Source organism: Lipophrys pholis, assembly GCF_963383615.2.
Source record: "Lipophrys pholis genome assembly, chromosome: 4".
Classification (NCBI taxonomy): domain Eukaryota; kingdom Metazoa; phylum Chordata; class Actinopteri; order Blenniiformes; family Blenniidae; genus Lipophrys; species Lipophrys pholis.
Window position 1 is genome coordinate 18,591,271 of NC_137637.1, and position 27,492 is coordinate 18,618,762.

The window sequence follows — 27,492 nt, forward strand, 5'->3', positions numbered from 1 at the left end:
ATCAAAAGGACAAATATTTGCATCATGTAAATGTGGATACCCACGCAAACACAAATATCCAGAGCTATAGAATTCAATGTGGAGACAAATTCATCCTCGAAACAGTTGAATAAAATAAGCCTATAAAAATGTAGGCGATTATTAAACTGCAATGGACACACGCGTTTTGGGTTAAATCATGAGTGAGCGGACCCAGGTTTGAATCCTGGCTATGACGAGGAGGGCATCTTTTGTAGAAAATAGCCTGTGTCAAAAACACATATTAGGTAATAAATGTACTGAAATCAAATGGGGAAAGAAGGAGTGAAAATCATTCATTTATATAGTAATTTCTAAAAGAAAGCGATACATATATAAAACCATAACAAATATGTAAACCCTTGTAAACATTCATATTTCCAATCCAGATGTAGCTATTTGAAAGAAGATCTAGGATGTTTATCAAATTATAATTTAAAAGCAAGAATTCCTTTTGAAAATGATGATTTTTGACTGACTGAATGAATGAATGCATGAATGATGCATCGAGATGTCAGATAAATAATAATGTCAATCAATTCTTAATATGATTTTTAAAACAAGGATTGAAGTGACTGAATGACTGAATGACAATAGAAGGATCTGTAACGCCTCTTTGTGGTTGAAACAGTTTCCCTCCACTGGTGACGAACCAGTTGATCACGTTGACCGTTTGTCCCACCTGCTGCGGCCCCATCTTCTCGTGCACAGGGTATCTGGCTCCACTCAGTGAAAGTGGGGCTGATGATGATGATACTGATGATGAAGCTCTGCGGCTACACGACACACCTCCTCCGCTCGCTGTGACGTCATTTTCAGGCGACCGAAGCTGATACAGACTCAAACATCGCGAAAAACTCGTGTTTTTGAACAGGATCGTTCAATTTGTTGCTCTTTTTCTAGCGCCCATAGTGACGATGTGTCTGCCTCAGCAATGACAGTATTCATGTTGATCGCTCACGCGCGTTAAGACAAAAAGAGGGGCGTGCACGTGACTCTTAGGTCCCATTCCAATGTGACTCTCATGTCTTTATCTCAAAGTTAGTACTGTGACTGCACAGACAGAATCGTCAGGGAAAGCCTCGATGTGTGTGTGTTTTCGTTGTGCATTGCAGACAACATGCACGAGCTTGCACGCTACCTCGTCTTCTTTCAATACATCGGAACAAAATACAGGTAAGGTCACCGGGCAGAGGCTGAGCCATGCTGCTTTCTGGGTCTCTGTTGATGTTGATGTTTTTGTTTGTGCAGTGGCGTAGTAAAAGGGCCTCCACACCAGTTGTGGAAGAAAGGAGTTCAGGACTACGTGGAGGTAAATCTCACACTTTCTTGCACTCATTTGTTTAAGTTAGGAAGAAAACAAGCCATGGAGTAGTAATAGTGATCCTGACTTGTTTGTTTCCCCCTGACTGTCAATCCTCAGCTTGTCTCATTTCCTGTCCAAAAGCAGGACCATTTTACCAAAAAACACAAGACTCGCTCCTGAAAAACCAGCTGAACTTTCCCTCCATTGGTTTGACATCCATCCATCTTTCATACCGCTTTATCCCATGTAGGGCTGCATGGCACCAGAGACAATCCCAGCTCACTGTGGACGAGGGCAGGGTAGACCCAGAACCCTGGACAGATCTCCAGTCCATCACAGGGCAAACCCAAACATTCACACCACACAGCACAAAAAGTGAATGTGCAATTTCAGTCCATCTCTTGTTACAATAAATCTATTTCTGAGTCGTGTGTAATAATAATATTATTAAAACGTTTAGCCTCCACTTATTTCTCATCATTTGGATTTCTTCTTAAAAATTATTGTGTACACACTGTGGAAAATACAAATGATATAATATCAGTTTTAAAAAAAATCACATGAATCTCCCAGTCTTCATAATGACAGAATACAAGCATCTTATTAATGATCCCTAAATACACTAGAGGATTGTTGAGGCTTGAAGATCGCATGATGATCATGAAACACAGAGCAATGTGCCTGGTTCACAGGAACGTTTCCTCAGTAACTCAGTATTATTCCTGTCAGCCCTGTGCTACCTATTTAATTTTTAATGGAGCCGCCCTCACATACATGCAAAGGAACACAAATAACAGCGAAACAGCTTTTGTTGTGAGATCCTGCTGCCGTTTTCTGCTCTGTTTCATTTCCTTTTCTTTGTGTTGACGTCTATCAATTTGTTTCATGTGTGCAGGATGCAATCCAGAGGCTGAAGCCCATAAATCCAGTGTCACTGTACGTCTCCAGCAGAACCGACGCTGGAGTCCACGCCCTCTCAAACTCCGCGCACTTCGACCTCCAGCGCAGGGACAACAAGCCCCCGTTCACCGAAGACGTTGTGGTACAGGCTCTCAATTTCCACCTCAACTCTGAACAAATCCGGTGAGTCTGGGCTTCTGATATTAATCTATAATCACAACAGGGAAAATATGACGGAGTTGATAGAGCAGGTTGTTTTTGAGCGAGACACTTAATCCGATATTGTCCCCCAATCGAGGTTGAGCCTCTTACTTGGCAGCCTGTACGTTAAGACTGCAGAAGCCGTGAGAACGGACCACATAAATTAAGTCTAGAACCCACAATCACCTCAAACAGCAGGGATGCTCATTTCTGCAAAGTCTTCCATTTTTACCAGGGAATTTCTTGTGTTGTTGTGTGTCACATTTAATCACACTGAATCATCACATTTCTCTGTTAAACCCCAAACTTGTTATTTAAGCGTATCTTCGACGTGATTTACTAAAAGCATTGCCTTCATGTTTGATAACATAATTGAACACATTATTTCATGTGTATATTATTTTACAAAAAGCATGGATTCTCATAAATTGTTCATGGATTTTTAAGTTAAATGCAATTGCATTATACAATTGTCATGAATGTTCGATTATTAGTTTGTAGGAAAAAAGAATGCGATGAGAAGTTTTGCACAGTTAAAACATTAAAAAGGTTTGTGTGTGGTTGAGCAGTTTAGAGACAACACTAGAGAGGCCGGGCCTAGACGGCTTGGACATGTGATGACTGAGGACAAATAGTGGCTTTATTGGACAAGTGATGATGGAGATAGAGATGAAGATCTGTTGGAGTAATGAAGGAGGACTTTGGATGTTTGGTGTAACAATGATTGAAGCAGAGCCAATGTAGTGACCCCTGAAGTTAGGTTGCTCTTTTTCATAATATCAGTTTTACCTGAAAAGTCAAATGTTGGTTTTAAAGGGACTTGTAAAACATCTTGCTGGATTCAAGTTTGACAAATCTGACCAGCTTATGTTATTTTTCAAGTGCATGAATGCATCTACACTATTGGCTGACGGATATCTCCATCTTGGTGTACATTTCTGGGGCTTGAATAGTATAAAGAAACATTTACTGGACATGTGTCAATCTACTTTTCGCGCTCGTAATATTTGGACAACAAAAATAGTGGACCGTAAACATTTCTGTGTGAAAGTAGAAAGACTGGCTATTTAGATTGTTATTTATTGTTATTATGAGCCTAAAGGTGCCTGTTTCATCCATTGCTGAAACATGGAGTCCGAGAAGAGATGATGACCTTCAGCTGTGTGCAAGTAGACCTGGGAGAAATACATCTGTCCACCCAATCATCCTCTATACTGCAATATGCCAACTGGGGTCGGAGGCCACTGGAGCCAATCTCAGCTGATATGAGCAAAGGTTCATCACAGAGGAACAAAGCAGACAAATCACATAGATTCACACGTACAGTCAAGATAGAGATGTTTTAGGACTGTTAGGGGGAAAACTAATGGTAGAATCCAGAGAAAATGCACTGCATTTGGCCTGAAGTTATAAAATGAATCATCTGTGGAGTTGTGCTTCTCATAGATAAAATTGTGTTCCATTTATTTACTTGTTGTGACTTCTAAACCATATGAGAAGCAGAAAAGTCAGAAGGCAGAAAGAAAAACATGCGTGTATGTAGTGATTCTAATATTCATGTCGCATGTGGCCTGAGGACACAAACAGAAGCATGACTGAGCTGGAAGTCTGTGGTAACAGTTGGTGTGTGCAGAGCTTTGGTCGAATGCCACCAGTTGACCTGTTGAGCATTTAAAGAAAAAATAAACAAACGTATCTTCAACTGGGCCTGCATAGCATCTTAGAATCCATTTGTCTGTCCTCCTTTTGTCTGTTTTCGGCTCGTTTTTGTAATTCCTTCATAGCTCCTTAGTGAAAGCCATATGGAGTTCTGCCTGCCTCTGTGCTTGGATATTGATGAGGTCAGCAGCTTTGCTCACCAAAGAGAGAAGAACCCAGAAATGAAGGGACACAAACGGCAAATACAGAAGAACAATGTGCAGCGTCGAAGTGGGTGAGAGTACGCGATAAAAGGTAGAAAGTTGGAGTGGATCATATTACCGCCTCAAAGAAGACGGAGTGTGTGAAACAAAGTGAGCCAGTTGGGAAACAGGTGGAGGGGAGGGGAGAGAGGAGAGGGAAGCTCCCAGCATCCCGCTAATCCACAAACCTGCAGAGAGAAGGTTAGAAAGGATTATCCCTGCTCTGCTTTTTGTGCTGTAGCATCCATTACCCCCCCCCCCACACACACACACACACACAAATGTAGCTAAATGCAAAACTACAGCCTCTTTGAATTACAGTACAATTTTTATGAAAGAATCTGTTATTTATCAGCTCATAATGGATTTATAGGACAGTTGCCAAAGTATCTAATCAACACATGCATAATTGAATTGACATTTTGATTTTGAATCTGTCGTGAACAAAAAATAGTGAGACATCACACACCAAACCATCTTTTTTAAGATGTTGAATGTTTTTTTGGTTGTTTTTTTTTGCAACAACAACAATCACAATAAGAATCCTGGCGTGTTTCTTTGGTCTGCTGCCTCCTGAGTGGAAGTGCCAAGGCAAGATTTAAACATTGCATGTCCACACTAAAGGATACATCTTTGACCGGACCTCACCGGCTGTGAAAATAAACCTCAATTAGCCTGAAATGAACAGCAACTCTTCCCATAAGGGGGAACTGCTGAAAAGCAAAATGATGCCATACCAAACAATACCCCAGTTCCCAAATGTGTGAGGCCATGCTTTGTACACCGCTTATGAAAATTTTATGTGTGTGTTTGTGTGTGTGCGTGCGTGGACCAGGCGAAGGATGTCACGTCACATTGGAGCAGCCGCCAAAAGCAGACACAAGGGTTTCCTCTGCCACGTGTCACACCCAATCTCCTCCCCTAGAAACGTAACCTAGTTTCTGCTTGCGCACACACACACACACACACACACACACACACACACACACACACACACACACACACACACACACACACACACACACACACACACACACACACACACACACAACTTAGATACATATACACGTGCCCTCACATGTGGTGTGTATTCGGTCACTATTATTCTCATACTTCCACTGTACACCTGCATCACCACTCGTCGCCTCTCACAACCGACACATGCATGAATGGCCTGACTCTGCGTACTGTGTGTGTGTGTGTGTGTGTGTGTGTGTGTGTGTGTGTGTGTGTGTGTGTGTGTGTGTGTGTGTGTGTGTGTGTGTGTGTGTGTGTGTGTGTGTGTGTGTGTGTGTGTGTGTGTGTGTGTGTGTGTGTGTGTGTGTGTGTGTGTGTGTGTGTGTGTGTGTGTGTGTGTGTGTGTGTGTGTGTGTGTGTGTGTGTGTGTGTGTGTGTGTGTAGCCAGCACTATGGGGTGCTAATGTGCTTTGTGTGCTCACAATCACACTGGTCCAGCCGGCTGCAGCTCTTTGTTCTTTCAGTTTACAAATGTGAGCATCAAGGATTTCCCACACGTCACTGTGTCATTATTATCACGTTATTGCTCTATTAATGCACCTTTAAGTTTGACTTTATTTGTCAGCTGTGGAAATATGAGTATAGGTGATAACATGAGCTATTGAATAGTGGTTTGTTCAGTGATTTTAGGTATATATCAACCATTGTGTATTTAGATTTTTCTTCTGGAGGTAAAACTTCAACCTTTGTAGGATTCGATGATATTAAATGAAGACCAGCTGGAGCCCATTTGCGATGTTTACTAGCACATATGAACAAGGTAAAGCATCCAAATGTAATTAGGGGATTCATAAATATGTTCATGTGGTATTCAGAAGATTATTTTTATGTAAGTGTAGCTTGTGTATACTTCTTTGAGAACAATGCACATGGTCCATAGGGAATTGCAAACATCTTCAGCAACAAGTGCGTGTTATAAACATACTATATGACATCTCCCAGCCAATCAAATGCATTACATCACAGTCATTTACAGCCACTCCTGCCCTCATGTTTTGTGGTCACCGAACGAAATGACACGTTCTGTGTTGTTTTGCTGGAATCGCATCAGAGAGGATGCGAGTCTGCTGTGACGCGGACTGTGTCACCACATGCGCTCGGCTTTTCAGGGCTCCTGGGAGCCTTTTTAGCACTTGGACAAACGGGTGTTCTTTTGTGTGAAAAGCTGCAATGTTGGCATTTTGGACAATGAGTAATTCACAGCATTTCTTGCTGGCAGCACACATGGGGGAGTATTAACACCATCTGTGTTCGGTGGCCGCCTCGATCAAAAGAAGAAACTGAGCGAGATTTGTTGTTTTGCTTTTGTCTCAAACATTCACCCAGCTTCAAATGTTTAATGATTTCCGCCAGGCTTTTTAGATGGATAGAAGAACTTCCCTGTAAAATAGTAGCTTGTTTAAAAATGTGCCTTTGTCTCTACAAAACTTTAATTGCTCCTGTGTGTGTGTGTGTGTGTGTGTGTGTGTGTGTGTGTGTGTGTGTGTGTGTGTGTGTGTGTGTGTGTGTGTGTGTGTGTGTGTGTGTGTGTGTGTGTGTGTGTGTGTGTGTGTGTGTGTGTGTGTGTGTGTGTGTGTGTGTGTGTGTGTGTGTGTGTGTGTGCGCCGTATGAAATTGAATGTATTACTATATTCAATTTTAATTCTATGTAGTTTGATATATATATATATATATATGTGATTTTGTGTTGTCATAGTATAGTAATTATCATAGTAATTAGTAATTATAGCAATAATAGTAATTGGTAGTAGTGGTGTTACCGTAATGACTATAGTGTTACTAACAGTAGCTATTGTGTCATCAGTACTGAAATGGTTTTGCGATATGATAACGGTGGAGTTGTCATTGTTTTTGAACAGATATCCTCTTATTGTATCAATATGACTCATCCAGCAAAAACACCAAGCCCTACTACATTGATCATTTCTTTATGTTGCATGGTTATAAAAGTTGTATTTTTGTTATCAAGTTATTTCACAGATACTTTGAAAGTAAAGAAAATTAATTCAGACTCATTAACATGAAGTAAGGTTAGGGGGGTGGAATCTGAAATGTTCTTTTTTCAATATAAAAATGATTTATGTTTGATGGAGTGGACTTTGATGATTGATTTTAAAACTCTTATTTTATATATGGTAAATTGACTTCAGCATGTGGAACCTGCAACCTTCTGATTGGGAGACGACCGCTGTTCTGACCGAGCCATGCCGCCATGTTACATACCAATGCTACTAATGCAATGCATATACAGTAATATAATATAATATAACACGTTACATACAATGTACTCCATCGCAAGACATTGTGTCCAACATGTGCTGCAGTTTGTATTAAAGAATGCTATAAATTAGGGATTTCAGCATTTCAGGCCTGACTGGATCTCCGCTCTCACTCCACTGCACTTCTGCTCTCCGCTGCAGGATCACTCGCGCCTGCCGTGTTCCTGCTGACTTCCATGCCCGTTTCCGTGCCCAGTCCCGAACCTACGTCTACCGATTGGCTCTGGGTATCTCCCAACACACGCTGCTTCCACTCACAGACAGCGAGCTGTGCTGGAGCCTCAGAAGCACGTGAGTTACTGTTTACACATCTTCACCCCCACCTTTTAGTGAACCTCACATTATTTTTCTTTTTGTCTTGCGCGCAAGCCCTAAATCTGACTATGTACACACACACACACACACACACACACACACACACACACACACACACACACACACACACACACACACACACACACACACACACACACACACACACACACAATAAGCTCAAGTCAAGCCTTGCAGAAACAATGGCATGTTAAACACATGAATAATCCACATGTGCCATGCCGGAAGTGCAAATTAGGGCCAGTCAAGCAAAGTGTTTTATCTGAGCTGACATCCTAAAAACAAACAGAGGGCGTGGAGGGCGAGACAGGGGGACATGGTGAGGATTGGTAGGAAAAGCTTAGATCGTGTCCTTATAGTTGTGATTGGTAGGGGTGCGCATGAAGAAAAAGATTTGGCCGTGTGTGTTTGAACAGTTGTCTACTCCTCTCGCTTCACTTTTTTGGGGGAAAGTAGGGCAAGATAAGCTGCGGGCTTATGCACATGCAGAACAACACCCACGCATTTTACCCTGACTGTGTGTGTGTGTGTGTGTGTGTGTTTCTTTTTTTTTCCTTCCCACATCCCACTTTCTCACTCCGTCCTTCTCTCCCTCGTCATTTCCCCCACACCTCTCTCCATTCTCCTTCCCTCATTTCCTCACTCTGACGTCTCTGCCTCGTTATCCCTCTCACATGTTCGCCATTCATCTCGTCCCTCCGCCCCTGAGCGTCTCGGCCTCGGCAGCGTCTCTGCGCTCAACTCTTTTGATCTGCCTCTCCCTCGTCATCACACCCGCCTCCTCTCTCCCACTGCAAGAAATACCAGTCACAATATTTTCCCTTTTACAAGATGGCTTGAATGTTCGAATGCTGCGATCACGCTGCACAAAGGGAACGATTGCATCACGCTTCATATGTGAAGTTCATATGCACAACAAACCATCTGATAGTTGGACTTTTATACTGTTTTGGAACATAGTCGCCATTGCAGCAGTTTCATGTGTGAAAAATCGTTCTATAGAGAGAGAAGGCTTGAAACCAAACTTCTCCACATATATGTGAAACGCTCACATTTTAAATTCTGAAGTTGTAACTAACATGACGTGCTCATGTGAGGTCACATTGACCCCGGATATTAACCACAAAGATCTGATCAATTCATTGTGGAGTCTATCTGAATATTCGACCCAAAGTTGTAGACAACATATTACTGTATTTATCCAACATCTTTTAAAGCATGTGATGTTGTTTACCCTCTCATATGCGACAACACATCATCAGTAGGGTAAAACTGTCTCACAGCGGTCTAAACTCGGTCTATAATCAGAAGAACCGTCATCCAACGATTAGAAAGCGATGGACATTCAGCCAACACAAGCCCGTGGTAACTTTTCTTGCACCTCCTGCCGTGATCCACATTTGATTTTGAACAAATCTTTTACGCCGGGTTTAAGGTTCGAACGGACAAATTCCCAGTGCTATGCTCGCTCGCGTCATATCCTGGCCACCACCGCCCCCGAGATAAAATCAAATGAAAAATGATAATAAGTGGAGCAGAAAAGTTGAGAACAGAATATGAAGTGCAAAGATTCCACAGAGACAACCAAAGCAATGTAAACCTGTGTAGGGATGTACTTATTCTCTGAGCTGTGTCCAACGTTGCTATAAGAAGTAATTATTCTCAAGTCCCAACTTTGGAACAACCTAATGAGTCCCAGGATCTGAGGCTGTGCACAAAGTTACCAGGGGTCAACGTTTCCTAAATGTATGCTGGTGTGTGCGACTCAACCTTGGCATGCTCTAACTGTGATCAGATCATTCTTAAAATCCAAAAACGCACCAGGAGATAACAGGTGGAAGGTAAAGATTTAGTTATTTGATCACATTTCCTCCTATAAATTGGACGATTAAGACATAAACGTTCTACAATCTGCCATTAAATGTTAGCAGTTTATTATTTGACTCTATATTAACATTTGTGTCACAAATGTGGAAATTTCCTTTAAACTTGTTGACTTCACCCATATTATCTCCTGATGACATTGACCTTTGACCTTTCACACTCAAAAGTCAACAAAAGTCAATGTGCTGCTTGCATGTGCCGGGCTGCCGTCCAAGTAGAAACTATTAACAACTCTACATCTAATGAGTTGACAGGAAGAGAAACCTTCCTGAATTTCATATAGAAATCCAAAAAAGTGGCCTCCAGTTTGATAACGTTGTAACAGAGGAAATGCATGGGCTTTCCTGCTAAAGGTTATAAAATCATTTCCACTGGAAGGATTAAAAAAAAAAAAAAATTAATTAGGCCCTTATCCTGGAGTTAACAAGGTATTTAGACATTTTTGGCACAGCTTCATCATGAGTGACTCTCATGTTGAAGTTTTCTAATTAAAACATTAAGAATTTAATTAGTGACTCAACACATACACTTTAATTTTCCCTCACGCTGCACCTCTCTCTCTCTCTCTCTCTCTCTCCCTCTCCCTCTCCCTCTCTCCCTGTCAGTTCATATTGAAGCAGTGGGACTGTGGAGAATCGGAGTACCACGGCCACTCTCGCTCTCTCCTTTAAATGAGCCGGTCGCTGACATGCTCTGCTCTCTCACGTGGCATTGTCCCTCACATTTTTCACATTATATAAGCCTGCCAATAAATTATTCTGCTTTGAGAACTAGAACATGGAGGCCTGACGTAACGTCATACTTAACGTTGAAGCCTCGCCTCGACGTTCAGGCAGGTCACTTTTGGGCCAGTCTCAATGTACTGACTTCACACCGGCCCTCCACCTTCACAGTTGTTGATCCAATCACCAGTAAACATGTGGTTTCTTCCTTCCTTCTCTCCGCAGGGAGCTCGATATAGACGCGATGCATGAAGCCGCGGCCCTGCTGGTCGGGACTCATGACTTCAGCACTTTTCGGGCTGTCAGCTCTGACATGCCTTTTAAAAACCCAGTGAAGACGCTGGAGGTGGTCGCCATTCAGCCAGGAAACTCTTTTGTGCAGTCACACTTCCACAGGTAGGTTACAGTTTCCTCATGTTGACGAGACGCGCTGAGAAAAATGTGTCAATGTTGGGGGGCAGTAGAGCAAGCTGTATCTCCGGTGTTGGCACAGGATTTATGAATTTTTTTTTTAATCATGTTGAAGAGTTTCATCAGTAACAGTGATTAGTTCACTATAATTATTTAAATGTGATTTTATAAACACCGGCATGCACAGCTCTCATATATACATTTGATCCATGCAGGATTGTTTTGCATTTATGTGTGTAGATCACTGATTTTTGCATATTTTTTGCAAATGCTGGCATTGACCCTTTCATTGGCCAGTGGCAAACTAACCCAGCTGGAGAACTAACTGGTGAGCTCAGTGGAGAGGAAAAGAGCCAAATGTCTCTGTCAGAAGTCTGGACGCCGCATGGGAAAACCAAAAAGAGAGGAAATGATGGACTTTGCCAACACAAGACTGCATGCTACTCCTCAACTGTTTGGTTTGTGAAAGCCAGAAAATACATTGCGTATCAGATGGCTCGGAGGAAATCGGTCAAATCTCACAATGAAAATAAATACCCAATGAAAATTAAATGTACTGCTATGATTTGCTTGTACTGAAATAACACAAACATTGTGCGAAATACTTAATTTCAGCATCGTGGAAAGTCACCAAATATCACTTTTGAACATGCTTGCTGGTCATTTAGGGTTTGAAATTGTATCCGCCCTGCACTGCAAACTGTTTTTAATATCGAGAGCAAGAAACATGGATCATTATGAGCTATTAGATCACACAGGTGGAAGCTCTTCTTGTGTTAACCGCATGTCAGGCAGGTTTATTTACGTCAGACAATGAGGATTCAGTATAATCCACATCGGAGATGGAGGAAGCGGAGGCTCGGAGAGAGAGCGAGAGAGAGCGAGAGAGGGAAGCGAAGCTTTGGGAGATTACACGTCCGTGGGGGTTTCTCTGCATGCCAAATATGACTTCCATGGGCATTAATTATTTGCCCTGAAAATATGGCGCACAATATGGACCCAGACAGACTGTTAGCAGTTCTGAGAGCAAATGTCACACATTCCCTCAACCCCGGCACACGAGCCGCATTACCAGGCTGTGAACGCCACTTTTTACAGATCTGCAGCTCCAAAGTCCCTGGCCGCATTTTAACCAATTAAAAACCTTTTATTTCACCCTGAGTACCCCCACGGATTCACACAATACGTGACACTGGTTTCAGTCTTCAGATCTTGGGCCGATTGAAAAGCTACATCTCAGCAGCATGTTTATTTTTTCATGAGCAACACTATTCTAAGTAAAAGTGATAAAATGAGAAGAAACCGGGATGAATTATTTAAAAAGCTAAAGGTTGAACTAAATTTTTGATCCTAAAACAGGGAAATGTGGGAAGTGCTGTTCGGTTCTCATTCAACAAGGAGAGAGACAAAAAAAGAAATATATATATATATATATATGTATATATATATATATATTTTTTTTTTTCCCCCTTCCTGAAATAGTTGATCTCATTTTCATACATAAGTGAACAGCTCCTCATTTCAGAGCTTTGTGCAGCCTGTGCTGAATTTCTACTCTAGGAACTTTCTCACTTTGAGTCGTATTTACTATAAAATTTATCTGCTGAGTCGGGGAAATCAACCACCCTTGGAGAGGTGGAGAGAGTTCAGGAGCAAGATGTGGGGAATAAGTTGCACTCCATGAAACTCTCATGTTCTTATATGCAGGAGTTGCGGCTTGAGTTCATTTCTTTACAGATTTAATTAATCTGTTTAACTTCAGACTGTTTATTCATTCCCACTCAATGTTGAGCGTGGCATCTTAATGTGGCCTGTTTGCTGGTTTTGGAATGCAACACTGACTCGGCACTGTGGGGACTGACTGATTTGCAATTAATTCTATGTTTCCTCTCCATTCATGCGCTGCATGTCAACATAATTAGGCGATCAGATTCAGTCTGACAGACGACACCGAAAATGTTAAAGAGACACTAATCTGTGTTTTTTTGATACTTTCATCTCGTGTACAGTACACACCGTCCATTGGATATGATTTTGTCACAGATCCATATAATAAAAGAAGAAAACATAAACAACACTCGTGCAATAATTAGAAAAATTATATTTCTGTGGTTTTTTTTTGTTTTTTTTGGGGTGCGAGCTTTATACTCTTCTACACTTGAATGTATTTAGTTGATCATATCGCCTTGTTTACTACTCGTCCGTCCATAGTATTCATGGCTTTGTCCCACTTCGAGTCACGGGGACGAGAGGCGAGCCCAGCTGACTGTGAGGAGTTCTATCTTTCGCTGAGTTTCTCTGCAGGCGGTAGATTCCTGAGCAGTCACATTCTTCATCACTGATCGTTCAGGGATTCATCTTTGAGGATTAAAGTACTTTTCCAGTATCAGCTTCTGTTGTGATCAAATGTAGTTGACAGAACCTAGAGGCATGAAAACCAAAGAGGCCAGAGATTTACTTTTACATTTATAGTTACTTGTGTTTGATTGCTGGAGCAGACATGACAAACACATTAGTCATTCTTGAGAGATTTTAAATTGAACATTTATTAAAAAAAAAAAAAAAAAAGGAACAACTCCATAATTGTTTTCAGTCTGATGGGAACTTTGTCTTAAATTATTATTAAATTAAGAAGGAAGAAAAAGTGTAAGTAAGGAAAAAACAAGCAATTTATATGAATACAGAATACAGTAGAATACAATTTATCAGTTTATGGTCCAAATGAAATAAGATTTGATTGCAGCCGATTTCAACTTTCAACTTTTCTCCACTGTGTCCAGAAATATGCACGTGAGATTCGTTGTATAGTTTCATTAATTTCACAGAATTGGTGTGACTGTGAATCTCTGTGTTTGCCCTGAGAGGATCATCTCCCACAGTGAGCTGAGCCTGAAGACGGCTGGATGGACGTCGTCACTGTGGCACGTTGTTGTTTTACATGTGGTTTAACACTTTGAGGATCCTAGAACTTTCCCTCTGTGTTTCTTCCCCTGATCTGCCCCGGCTTCATCGCACATGATTGAAGTCGATGGTTTTTGATCACGGTTTTGAGAAGGATGACTATTCGCTCCTCCCAGAGGAGTCTTGGCTGTTGTTCGAACCTTGTTGTTCCTCCTCTGGTTCTTCCAGTGACGGGGTTATTGTGCAGCTCGTGGGGCGTTGAGTGTTCTCTTACATGCAGGTTTCACCTGACTCCACAGCTTCCATCGGGACTCATTTAAACAGCTGAAGGAGTGTTACTGTGACTAATGCCCATCAATTATAGGATTTCAATTCCTTTCACACAACTGCACCACTTCCTGTCAATAAGACACCAACATTTCCGTTTGCCAATGTGCTTGCTTTCCCTCTAACGAGCTGGCCACGGGTCCAGGGCGTACCCCGCCTTTGCTCGATGCTGGAGATCGATTGATAGAAGAAGCTTCTTGGAACACGATAAAGCTAGCAACGTCTACGACACTCCACAAGAGCACAAAGCCTGTTCTTCTATTCTCTTCTTATTAAGTTGTGTTCTCTCCGTGTCCTCCTCCTTTATTCCAGAGGAAAGAACAACTTAACTACAAGGCTCCATTATGGTGTTTTGTTACCTCATTAAGACTGTCTAGGTAGTGTTCATGCACCTCACACTGTTCTCTTCCTTTCTCTTGTCCACATCTTTACACATCGGTCACATTTTCATTGGTCGCTGGTTGACTTGAGATATATTTTTGAGGAGATGTGAAACTTGTTTGTCTAAAAATGAGTTGGAGGAACGAATGTGCTTCTAGTATGTGTCTATCGTATTTAAATTATTCAAAAACATGCGCACCATTATACACCGGCTTGCTTTTTTTTGTTGTCATTTAATACACTGTCCCGTAGAGAGTCCACGAGCTAACTAGCCTGCTATAGAAATCTGTCTCTGCATTTCTTACATGTCAAGTGTAATCAGACTGCAAGCGCTGAGTCAAATTTGCATTTGACCCAATTCTTCCCATGTGCCTGCTCAGTTCACTCTTTTCCACCCCCCCCCCCAAAATAAATCCCCAAAAAGTCAGAGAGTTTCAGAGAAAAAAGAAAGCCTGGTTCGACTTAAATGCTGAAATAACAAACATCAGGAAAAGAAATGAAATGTCAGATTGAAAGAGGAAAAAGTAGATTTAGAATTTCAATGGCATTACACGTAATCCTGTCTGGCCTAAGCTGCAGTGCCGTATTCAGTATACGACATTTAAACAAATCTGTGCATGAGAAGAGTCCCGTGCTCCATCTAATGTCTGGCATGAATGTCACATCATCCGCCTCCAACTCCATCCACACAGATGGGAGGAGCGTGGACGCGTCTGATAGAAGAGAGATAAAGGAGAGGTGCATGACAGGCATGAGACTGCTGCCTTTTTTTCCCCAACTTGAATGAATATTTAAATTTTGGTGATTGGTAAGGATTGTACTGGACCCGACTTAAGTCTGGAATATTCTCACTGTGAGGCAGGAGTGCTAACCACTACTCTTAACATGCAGCCAACCTTTACCGATTTCTAATACTCCATTATATTGACTTTCACAGAGAGTTGCAGTTCTTGGAGCTGACATTTACAAGTCGATCTTTTCTGTACAAGCAGGTTAGTTCCTTTTAATCAAGAACTTTTGTTTTAAATGAATGATCATATGTGATTGTGCTGCAGTTCATTATAAGAAAGTAGCACCATCTGCTGGTGTTGACTGAGACCATTGAGTCACTCAGAGTACCGAGTCCAACGAATGCTCTGGATAATAATGCTATGGTCTCTTTACTTAAGTATTCAGAGTTTGTGTAAGTGTTGTGTTGTGTCTCTTTGGTCCAGATTCGGAGGCTGACCGGAGCCCTGGTGGCAGTAGGTCAGAGGAAGCTCTCCATACCCGGGCTGAAAAGCCTCCTGGAGGTCCGGGACAGTCTGGCCTACCCGCAGGGTCTGGCTGCTCCGGCCCAGGGCCTCTTCCTCACTAAAGTGGACTACAAGGAGACGGGTGAGTTTTTTTTTTTTTTTTAGATCAACCCTCTGTAGGAAGGCTTTGAGTAGGGCAACTGACGGACCTGCCACCAGACCTTGCAGCCTAAGAGCCCATTTGAAGAGATCAATCAGATATTGGTCTTAGAGATAATGGTAGGATGGTACTCATTACAACCACATATCAATATTTCAAATGACTGCATCACTGTATTTTTTCATTGTGAACTTCATGCATGTTGTTGAAAATTAAAGACATGCAATCAGTCCTTTTTATTAAACCAGCTCCCATAAGGATATCTAACCATAACATTTAGGTTTAACTGCTTGATTGTGCTAAAAAAAAAGATGCAGCTCATCTTAATAACTTCTGTTGTTTCTGTCCTCTCAGACCTGCAGCTGTTGGAGGAGCAGCGACCTTCCACCAGCAACTCAAAGGATGGATGCACTTGAATACATTTTGACAGATTTTTAAAAAAAACTGTTTTAAGAACTGTTTGCATTGTGTATTTCTCACCAACGTGACTGAATGACTCCACACAGACATGAATAATCATTCGGCTACACACACATGTGAACATCTACGTTCGTTTAATTCAACATAGTGAGAATACAGAACTGTGTCCTTGGAACGCATCTCGGCTACAGACGACTGCACATCTTGAACCTATCATCGTCCGCCTTCAGGTCACAACAACTCGAAGCCCGGTCAGACAACTTGTATATTGATAAGCTGGGTTGTCCAGTTTCTCAAAAATGATCATAGAGGGTATAAAACATGTGCAGACGGGTGTTACATCCTATTGCCAGAACTGGCTCTCGTACAGCGGTGTAACAACACGGGATTAACAAAGTGCTCACACACACTCACTGATATTGTATTACATCCCAATCCCCCCCCCAAAAAAACTGCATCCACGGCTTCTTTCCCCCAGGGTATTCAGCACTTGTGTCTAATCTGGCTGCATTGTTCGATAAGTGGCTTTCAGTACGTTGTCCACAGTCCACTGAAAACGCTCCTCCACAGGCAGTTTTCGCTCTGCCGCCGGAGCCACATGAGGTTTGTATAAGGTTCAGACTGACCAGTCACTGGTCTTCAAGTTCCAGTTCACTAATCAAATACACCACACACACTCCACCCCCCCCCCCCCCCCCCTTGATTTAGCAGGGTCCGCTCATTTAGGCTCAATGTATTCAAAGTGCAGCGACTGCAGAGATTGAACCTCATGAGGAATGTTTTTCTGCACTTCTTAGAAGTGACTAACTCAATAATTCAGTCACACTATTTCTGTAACACAAAATTTTAAATATGTACACAAGTACATGTTTTCAATCCACGTGACCATGTTGGAGCAGACACTGTGAATCTGATTAGCATAGGTCCTCTGGTCCTCACATCAATTCACCATTTGGTTTCAAAAGGATAAGTCACACATCCTAGAGACGCCCAGAATTCAATATATATAATCAAAATTTCAAGTGTTAGTCAGACTTAATAGTCCAATGTTGAATATCAATAACAAAATCAAATGTATAATGCACTTGAGGAAGGCATTGTTTGCTTTTTAACTCACAATCCTTAACGGCACAGCCAGTGACGACCGTAGCTGAGCTTAATTCAAACTGGAGACCCTGACTGAGAAGATTGACACGAAGAAAACAGATCAGACCTGAATGGCCTTGTGAATATAAATGATTTTATGACACAGATGAAGAGTGGGGAGAGAAAAAAAAAAAACCGCTTGGCTTTGACACCGAGTATGTCCTGACGATCGCCCATTTTAGACTCATTAAAAATAACAATGGCATGCGTGAAGAGACGATGCGATCGGCTGATGATCCACTGCTGGTTAAACACAAAACATTGACGACATGACTCGGTTAGTGGTGCGTCATCACTCTAGGCAGCCTTTTGTTTTGGCATTAAGACTACACACCCTGATGCTAGGAGCTGAGGGTTTGTTCCCCCCGGAATAATTAGTGTCATGTGAATACAGGTGGATAGCTTTTGATAAGAACTATCACAGGTTGATAAGTTTGCATAGACCCTTACACCCCCAAATCACCACCGCCGGCTCATTACCTAATCTCGATAATTAACTAACACCTCAGGCAGCATACCCGACTTCACCCTTTGCACTGGTTTTGGTAGTTCAAGCGAAGCACATTGAAAGCTGGAACAGTTGACGTGATAAGTTACATTCAGTTTCACTGTTTCTATTAAACGTGGCACATTTTCTTTCTCGCAAGAGTTGCTGTGAATTTCTTCACGGACTGCATCATGCCACCACTACAGCCAACACCGAGGGGATTCTTGTTAAGCGTACCACCCTCAGTGAAACACGGTCAACTATGTCTGCTTCTATAGCATCACAATACACGGCGATAAATTCAGGCTTTATTTAAAGAAGTACAAAGAGTGAAATGTGGTATGTTCCAGAGACTCCAAAAAAAGAAAAAAAGGAGACATCCACATGTAAACATATGCAGTTTGTTTGTGGGTTTGAGTTTTCTCCAACAGCTAAAACAAAAAAGTAACGTAAAAAGCATTAAAACACTGTAGGAGTGAACAGTCCTTGGAGAGGGAGGAGGAACTTTCTTCTCGCCGTCACACGGCGTCCTTTAGCTGGAAATTTTCTCAATTTCATCCAGATCATCCGTGTCTAACTTTTCAATTTTTTTATCTGTAGAAGGAGACAAAACAGTTTAAAACCTTTGTTCTATTGGGTTTCTAGAAACTGCTATTAGAGGTGTGTGTGAAGCTGCTGTGGGACTCACTGAAATGCTCCTGGATCCTGTTCATGATGTTCATGCTCATCTTGCTGTCCACCATGTTGATGGCCAGTCCCCGTTTCCCAAATCGACCCGTGCGTCCAATTCTGTGCAGGTACGTCTCGTTGTCGGGGTTACCGTCCTTATCGACTGGCAGGTCAAAGTTGATCACCACGGAAACCTGCTCAACATCGATACCTGGACAGTGGGAAAATGAGCAGGAGAGAAATGGGAAATAATGAAATAGAGTAATATCGAGATATACAAAGGACAAGATGAACATCTATCTCACAGGGCGTCTGCAGTGCAGTCAAAACATCATTTCTATCCTCATTTTCTATACTTGGACAACACATGTGGCTGAAATTGAGTGGGTCAGGGCAACGTAGAAGAGAACATGTTGGTGAAAAAGACCACTGAGGGAAATGGCGATATACAGGCTCAGCTACAAAAAGACTAATTAATTACACCGTCATCCATGGCTGTTTTGGCCTTCAGATATAAGTTTGCCTTTATCATACGCATTGCTGTTCATCGGACCATGCATCGAGTAACAGCACAGGTAGAGCCAGATTCAACTACTTCATCACAAAACTGCCTATAGAGTGTGCTTTAAATTGTTTTTAATTTAAACAATAACCTCACATGCACTCATATTTCTGGGTTCAATTCTATAAATCATCCCTGTATCCACTACAAAGCTGTGTACTGTCCCGGCGATGAAAGCACGCAACATGATGCAGGTGTTTCCTGGGAGCGTTCGTTCTTTACCTCGAGCACAAACATTAGTTGTAACCAGGACCTTCTCCTTTCCATCCCGGAAGCGTTCGATGACGGCGGCCCTCTGCTCCACCTGCATTTCTCCGCTGAGCAGCGCGACCTGGTGGCCTTCTCGGGACAGCTCCCCCGCCAGCCAGCCTGCAGTCTTTCTTGTCTGGGTTACACAGAGGGAGCAGTGTGCATAAAGGCTTATCTGGCTTCTTCAGTTTAATGGAAATAAAGATTTGACGTAAAAAAAAAAAGACCTTGTGACAAAGCCCCTGCAGGGATGTCCTTAAATAAAGACCTTATTCATCATAAACAATACTAAAAAAAAAAACAAAACACTGGCTATGTACTCACATGGCAGAAGATCATGGCCTGGGCGATGGTGATGGCTCCATAGAGGTTACAGAGAGCATGGAACTTCTCCTCCTTGCTGTTGCACAACACGTAGTATTGTTTGATGGTGTCTAATGTCTCCTCTTCCCTCTTCAGCTTGATGATGTTGGGATCAGGAACGATGCGCTGAGCGAAGCTCCAAACAGACTCTTCAAATGTGGCAGAGAACAGCAACATCTGGCAGTTCTTAGGCAGCATCCTGCACAGCGAAGACGGAGAGAGTGTTTGATCAGAGGCTGAGGACTTATGAAGTCCTCTAAACTCCAATGTCCAGTCAAGTTATCCTCCGATATTAAAAATGCAGACATCCCTTTGTATAATGAGTCACTCTTCTCATTACCAGATAGCTTTTAGTCTTTTCTGTTGTCAGATTACTCTCCATCTTTAACGCTGTAAAAATAAAAAAAGTTTGGGAAAGTACTTTTTTGATTAATATCGATATGAGACATGCCATTGAGAAGCCATTTCTTGAAATTGTAACTTGGTAGGAGTCACACATTTCCTATAATCTATTACTTCTGATCCTTCACATTTCCACTATCAATGATATTAATCAATTTAAAACATGTATTTTTTTTTCTAGATTTTGAGTAAAGGTATTATTCCAGAGGACATCACCGTTAAATCACAGGACAGTCCTTCCTTATTTCTTACACAAGTTGTCAGTAAGATTAAAGACTCATTTATGCTGAACGTGTGCCGCAAACAGACCAGTCCGCTTCCATTAATGTAAACCAGCCGTCTCAAACCTTTATAAAACATATTAAGTGCATCATATCTAATTTAATTATTCCACATATAATTTAAATATAATTATTATCTCATATTATGGACATTTAATATTGTGCTGTAATTTATATAATGTAACTCAGACTCAGTGGAGCTTTGAGCTCATTTCCACCTGGTTCTGATTGGAGACGGTGAAACCCAAAGAGTGTTCCCTATATCCCATCTACTCCGTAAGACACTGCGCCTCAACGTGCTCTGCCATTTCACCAGTTCATCTCGTTACGGTGACGGACAAAACAGGAGCCTGCGCTACCTTCTTCACTGCAGCCTCTCCTAATAGTTCACGGCAGGATTAGATCGTCATCGATAGCAAAGCACTTTGCTTTAGCCACTAAAAACGGGGCTCTCAGTGCAGACACATTTGATGAAGTGGTGACCTTCAGTAACAGTTATCGTCGCTCCTGTTCTTGTTTTTTTCTTTCAAAAATCTCCAAAGGCTCGACTTTTAAAGCAGGGTGCTCGGTCTCCATGTGGTGAAGCAGTTTTGAGGGGCTTTTTGTGGGTTCATTAGATATCAAGTCACCACATATTATTCAGAGTGGACTGGGAGCATGTGAACGACCTGATGAAACCATAATTTAAGTAGGATTCTAAATATTTTCTTTCAATTCTAACTTTTTCGGTGGCAGGTTGGGAGCCTTTCGGTCATCTCGTTTGTCTCAACGACACATGGAAAAACTGACAAGTGCAAGAAAGAAGCGCTGATGGAAGTAAGCATTTTTCAACATAAAACTCATCACAGACTAAGGGAAATTTAAATGTATATTTTCAAAAGAAATTTTTTGTTGTTGCCTGGTACCAAATGATCCACGGACCAGTACCGGTTCGCAGCCCAGTGATTGGGGAACCCTGTAGGGAAACATTTCCATGTTTCCAGTGAGCGTTTGGCAATTAATCCACCAGAGGGCGCTGCTCTGACTTGACATTCTAAAGAAAATTCTTTTTCAAATAAAAGAGAAAATTCAACAATTAACATTGAGACTGTAAAGGTGTTTCAGGGTTGCAGGCGGTGGTGTGTGAGGCTCTCATTCCATTTCTATTACCCCTTTAAATCCCAAACACTGCCTCCATGACTCCTGGCTGTACTGCAAAGATTAGTTCGTATCCGGAAGCTTCCAGGGGATGGACAGATGGACGGATGGACAGAGACTGGATGACTTCCATTTGCATCTCTAAATTTCTGTTTCTATAGAAATGTTTGAATTTTTTTTTTCTACCTGGTTCTACCATTTCCTCCCTGCAGATGTGGGATTGTAAAGTTTTTTCCTTCCATTTGTACTCCATGTGTATACAAGGATGGACTACTCTGTCAAAGTATTTAAGCACATATCCTGCGTATGCACATCCAGCATAGTTCACACGAGCTTTGACAGATTTTTTTGCAGATTCAGACACCTTTATTTATCCCACAACAGGCAATTAATTTGTAGATTGAATTTCAATCCACCTGGCTAAAACCTGCAACTCCATAAATGATACAAAAGATACCAAACAAATAGAGCCGCACAATCAATTCAGTTTTGGTGATACAATTGTGCAAACACTCCAGCGACTCTGCTTTCTCTAAACTAGGATCTACATTCACATTTACACCAGGTGACAGGCAGAATTTACCCTGTACAGGTCACCAGTCCATCACAGGTCTAACACGAGAAAAAGAAAACAGACTCACAACCACAGAAGGACAACATTACCCAAATACACATGCCTCTGGATGAAGAAAGCCACATTATCTAGGCACAGTAAACTCAGACAGAAAGGTTGCAAGTTCAAACAAACAAGGAACCTTGTTGTTGTAAGGCAACAGTGCTAACCACTGCCTGTAATGCTGCCCCACAGTGTTTTAGTTCTCAACTCACCGCTGGATACGGATACTCTGGTCCTGGTGGCCCTGCGTGGCGATCATGACGTCGGCTTCATCCAGCACAAACACTTTGATCTTCTTGGGGTCTATAAACTTAAATTTACTGCACCAGTCCAACATGGTGCCAGGAGTGCCAATAACTATCTGTTCCTGCAGTTTCATGCCCCGCTGCACTGAAACGGACAGAAGAACAAGTGTTCATAAAGGCAGGAAGCAATCAACCGGAACAATTCAATCTGCCACAGAACAGATGTAGCAAAGCAGAAAGTGGAAAAGCCTTACATTTATTTCCTCTAATGGCGTAGACCAGTTTGACCTCAGGGTAGTATTTTCCCATCTGCTCGATCACCTTGCCGGTCTGAAGTGCCAATTCATAGGTGGGCGAGACACACAGGCACTGATAGAAAAAAAGAGATGAGGAAAAAACAATGTGAATACTGCTGTTGGCTTTTTCTTTTTGACTTTTTCCAAACTACAGAATATCTTTGGAGACATTATACAGCAATTTGAACATAAATCAAAGATATACTTCATTTCTTATGACACTTCGGATTTACTCTGATTTTGTGGATGTGAAATTGTTAAAACATGCTGAGTAAATGCTTATTTCCATTCTGATCCAACAAATCTGGCAGCTATTCAATACTACTGTGTTTTTGATGGAAGTTCCTGTGACACATAGGGGTTAGTTTTAATTCCCTGCTTTCTGGAATTGTTTTTTTGTTGTTGATTTAATTACAAGTCTAGGAGTTTATCAGAAATAGTTAAGTGTTTTAGCTACAAACAAAGTGAGTCAAGTGAATACCAACCTGAGGATATCTGTTGTTGGGGTCTACGTGGCTGAGCATGGCCAGGACAAAGGCAGCTGTTTTCCCTGTTCCTGACTGAGACTGAGCGATCAGATTCTGTGGACTGAAAGAAAAAAAAACCCCGGCGCCGAGATGAGTTTTGCTCATAATACAATGGGTGACTGTCATCCAATTGACCTTTGGCTGAGCCCCGCCCATGAAAACATACGAACCAATAGCATTGAAGTTGGACTTTGACATCCTGAGCTCAAAACACCGAGCTTACCTGCTTACGGGGTTGTGTTTGTCACAGCGGCAGCAAATTACACCGCTTTTCTTCTTTGTCTTTTCATGTAGCATATTGCACATTGCAACTGACTTCACCCTGCCATTCGCAAAAGTTGGGACAGTCCGAATATCTGAAGTAGCTCTGGAAACATGCAGTCATCTACGACAGCTTGTCCGAGTTAGCAACAGTAACTAACGGGGGTGGGGGGGTGAGGCTTCACCAAAGGCCAATTACGTCAAGGATCTAAATGATCCATCAAGCTGAGAGATTATAAGAAAGAACTTTTGTGAAAGAACACTCACGGCTCAGCCAGCATCATTGGTAAGGCAGTTTCCTGGATTTTGGATGGCCGATTGAAGCCCATGCCATACACTCCTTGAAGTAGCGGTTGTTTGCTGCACGAAGGAAAAAACAATGTTCAAATCACAACTTCAATATGTTAAAGTGGAAACCCCCCTTTTTAAAAGTTACAAGTTAATGAAGGTTGAAATAACAGCGTCAATTTATACTATGACACAGACCATCAGAACTACCCCCTTTGATACAATATCAAAAAGGAGAAATAAAACCTCGGGACACAAATTAGAAATGATGGTTATTCTTTGAGCCAACGACCTGCAAATGTTGGTGAAAAAAAAAAAAAAGCAAAACTCTGAAGAAGAATGATTGCACGCAAAACAGTGAAATATTAAAAATCTGCCAAATATGTTTATTTAGAGGGAAAGGTTATTATTAACATGCCCATATTGGAAAAAATTTTGCCTGCTTAGAACATTCAAAGTGACAAGACAGAAAATACTAATCACTACGCTCTTTTAAAGCACCGATATATTCGAGCAGCATGCCACCTCAGCATCTGTCATGTTGTTATTAGCTGTCATAATTTCCCCTTGATAAATTATATTTTTCTGAATCTGATATCATTGCAGTTCATGTCAACAGTTAAAGGCAGACCAGAGACCCTCAGGCCACCTCAGTGCTCAAAACGCACTTCACTTTTGGCTCTTTTTCCTATAGCTTCATCTCACACTAGGTAGAGTGTCGAGCTTCAAATACTTGGGTGACAACATCACACGGGACCTCTCAAGGTGCTAAGAAACTTTCACAACTGCACCATTAACAGTGTTTTGACTGGGAGTATCGCCACCTGGATGGGTAGCAGCACCCAGCAGGACTTCTGGGCCCTGAGGAAAATGGTCTGCTCAGTGAACCACACCATCAGAACCACCACCCTCAACCTGAAGGATCATGTACGACAAATGATCCAGGTTAAAGGCCAGGAAGATGAGCCCAACAACATACTGTTCTCTATGCTGCCATCAGGGCAGCGTTACCACTGCCTGAAGGCAAACTGACAAGAGGAGGAGGAGGACCTTCTTTCCTTAAGCTGTCCGCTTGCTGAATGTGGCACAATAGACTGTGTGTGTGTATGTAAGTGTGTGTGTGTGTTTCACATCTAGAACAGCTGCTAATCACATTTCACTGCATGTTACACTGTGTATAATTATGCTTGTGACAAACAAAAGGTCTTCACCTGATATTACTGAAAAGTATGAAACATATGCAGGACCACTTACAGTCGCAGTTCTTCAAAAGACTTGACTGAGTAGAGAGGAGAGTTGGGATCCTTCTGAAGAACTTCCACTTGGTTCGTTGTGTTGACAAGATTACTCCGGATCAGCTTGTTTAGCAACGATTGTGCTGCTTTGTCCTCTGAAAAAGACAAATGGAGACTAGTCACACAAGAGACAACCACAATCAAATAAAACCAATAAAGAATGCTAAATTACAAAATGAATGAAGATCAATGATTGCAATGTTACAGCAATAGCATTACTCTGCATACTGGATAAAAGCAAATAAGTAAAAATGAATGACTATAGAGTAAATGAAGATGGAAGAAAAATCCCCTATGATACACATAAAAAGCCCTTATGGCAGCAGTCAGGTAAAACAGTACTGTGCTGTACTGTTAATGTGTACACTCTTTCCTAAAACATGCATCATAAGTTGGATTTATACTTCAAACTCGACCCACCTTTGTCATCATCCTCTGCCGTCTTTGCTTCTCCTTCAGCTTCTGGTTTGGCAGATGTGCTGCTGGCATCTGCCGCGTTTGCAACTGTGCCTGCAGGATGTGACACTTAAAATCTACCCTGAATCTGGTGTCCGTGTGATGCTCTGCTGCCTTGTTTAAGGTACATGTACTTACCATTTTCCTCTGGTTTGTCTTTTATCTGAAGACCACCGATCTACAAAAAAAAAAAAAAAAAAAAGAGAGGTCAGATTTGTTGGTGTGAGGTGACTCAACTAGGGTTGAATCGGCTGGTTACTTCCACCCCAGCAGAGCTATTTTGGAGGCTCTTGCATCATTTTCGTGGTGGACGGTTAGCTGCTATAGCTAGCAGCACGCAGCGGCCGGGCGAACTCAACTTAGCCGGGAACAAACCTACCGCGAGTTTCACTTTCGAGTCAGCGGGATTTCAGGTCACCGCTTTAGCCGCTCACGGGGTTGTCACGGAACAATATCAACAGCTCAGATTAAAAGCAGACGCCGTGCCGGAGCAGGCCACAACATCCCACAAGCACGCTAACAACAGGTTAGCTCGTGTTGCGTAAGTTTCATTCTCACCGACTCCGCCGCCGCTTCTTGTTCGTCCACCGCCTGCGCCCAGGAGTCCGTAGCCATCGTCACACAGTTCCTACGGGAGCAACTGTAGTTCAGGGAAATAAAGCTGTAGTAGAGTTGTTCAGACGGAAAGCGCTACAATGTTGGAGTAACTCTTCCCCACAATGGCGTGCCGAACCCAAATCTGGACAGCGGTGTCACCAGTAAATGCGTCCGGCGGAAGACAAGCGCGTCCCTTCCCACATGAATAATATGTCCCACCCTTTATTGAAAGCTCGACGTGCAACCGGTTTTCAAATGTTTCGTTTGAAGGAATTACTAAATAAATTAAGGGCAATTTTAATAAAAACGGGCGATCGTTTTGATTAAAAAAAATGAAAAAAAAAACAGGTGAAAGGATTAAAGAAAAACCTACGGAGTCTGTAGAGGGCGCCACGGCGCTCTGCACGAGTCCTTATTGCTACTGCATGAGAAAATCTGAAAATTCTGAACACTGAAGCACTCGTACATTCAACCTTCAGTCATGATAAAAAGTCCTCACAGTCAAATTATGTTTATAAAACCACCAACCACCCGGACCATCGCATAATGCAACTGTGTCATTGCAATAGTGGGTTACAACCAAATTACTCCACCAAAAGACATGCACAGATTTGATGATGCTGAAACTCTGAGCCAGAGACTGTATAGGCTACCTAAAAATAGAGTTAGGATTACCATGTGTGTAATTGAACCAAGATTGAATCAGGATCCCAGATCATCAAGTCGCCCAACTGCTCCCCTGGGTGGCCCCCCAGCGTCATTATATAATACAGACAAATAAGGTGTCTAGCTATCTGTCTATCTATCTATCCATCTATCTATCTATCTATCTATCTATCTATCTATTGATTGATCTATCTACATGGAGTACATTTCTATCAGTCCCTCTGTGGGTTTCTAAATACTGAAAAAAAAAACTGAGTTAACATAAGTGTCCTTCCATACTCTATGCTTCCTTTGATTGAGAAAAACAATGCGTCATCCAAAGTGCTTTCGGGATCATTACTGACAGCCTTATTAGAATAATGAAGAGGAGACAACAGATATCAGTACCCCCAAAACCTCAGAAACATGAATGAACTGCTGTGATGCAACCGCCGTATCATCATCATCATTAAAAAGTAACAAGGAGTCCAGTCCAGGGAGAAATTGGACTCAGGGATAAAAGTCAGCCCTGAAAGTATGATTTATTGCAGTTTTTCAACCATATGTACACTTC

The 27,492-nt window shown here is 42.0% G+C and overlaps 2 protein-coding genes across 2 annotated transcripts; one reads left to right on the forward strand and one right to left on the reverse strand.

Annotated features, from left to right (window-relative positions):
• Positions 1–821: 821 nt before the first annotated feature.
• Positions 822–16,831, forward strand: pusl1 (pseudouridine synthase like 1). The gene is made up of 8 exons (XM_080461674.1): positions 822–1,194; positions 1,270–1,330; positions 2,220–2,407; positions 7,764–7,913; positions 10,787–10,957; positions 15,519–15,573; positions 15,796–15,958; positions 16,331–16,831. The coding sequence occupies exons 1-8, from the start codon at positions 1,139–1,141 to the stop codon at positions 16,390–16,392; spliced, it is 906 nt and encodes a 301-aa protein (XP_080317800.1). The 5' UTR covers positions 822–1,138; the 3' UTR covers positions 16,393–16,831.
• Positions 16,832–18,324: 1,493 nt separating this feature from the next.
• ddx19b (DEAD-box helicase 19b) lies at positions 18,325–26,436 on the reverse strand. Its single transcript, XM_080461673.1, has 12 exons — positions 26,235–26,436; positions 25,815–25,854; positions 25,641–25,730; positions 25,180–25,315; positions 23,905–23,997; positions 23,335–23,437; positions 22,808–22,922; positions 22,521–22,698; positions 19,834–20,071; positions 19,483–19,645; positions 18,718–18,909; positions 18,325–18,623 (listed from the first exon to the last, which is right to left on the reverse strand). Exons 1-12 carry the CDS (start codon positions 26,289–26,291, stop codon positions 18,562–18,564), a joined length of 1,467 nt encoding a protein of 488 aa, XP_080317799.1. The 5' UTR covers positions 26,292–26,436; the 3' UTR covers positions 18,325–18,561.
• Between the last annotated feature and the right edge of the window lie 1,056 nt (positions 26,437–27,492).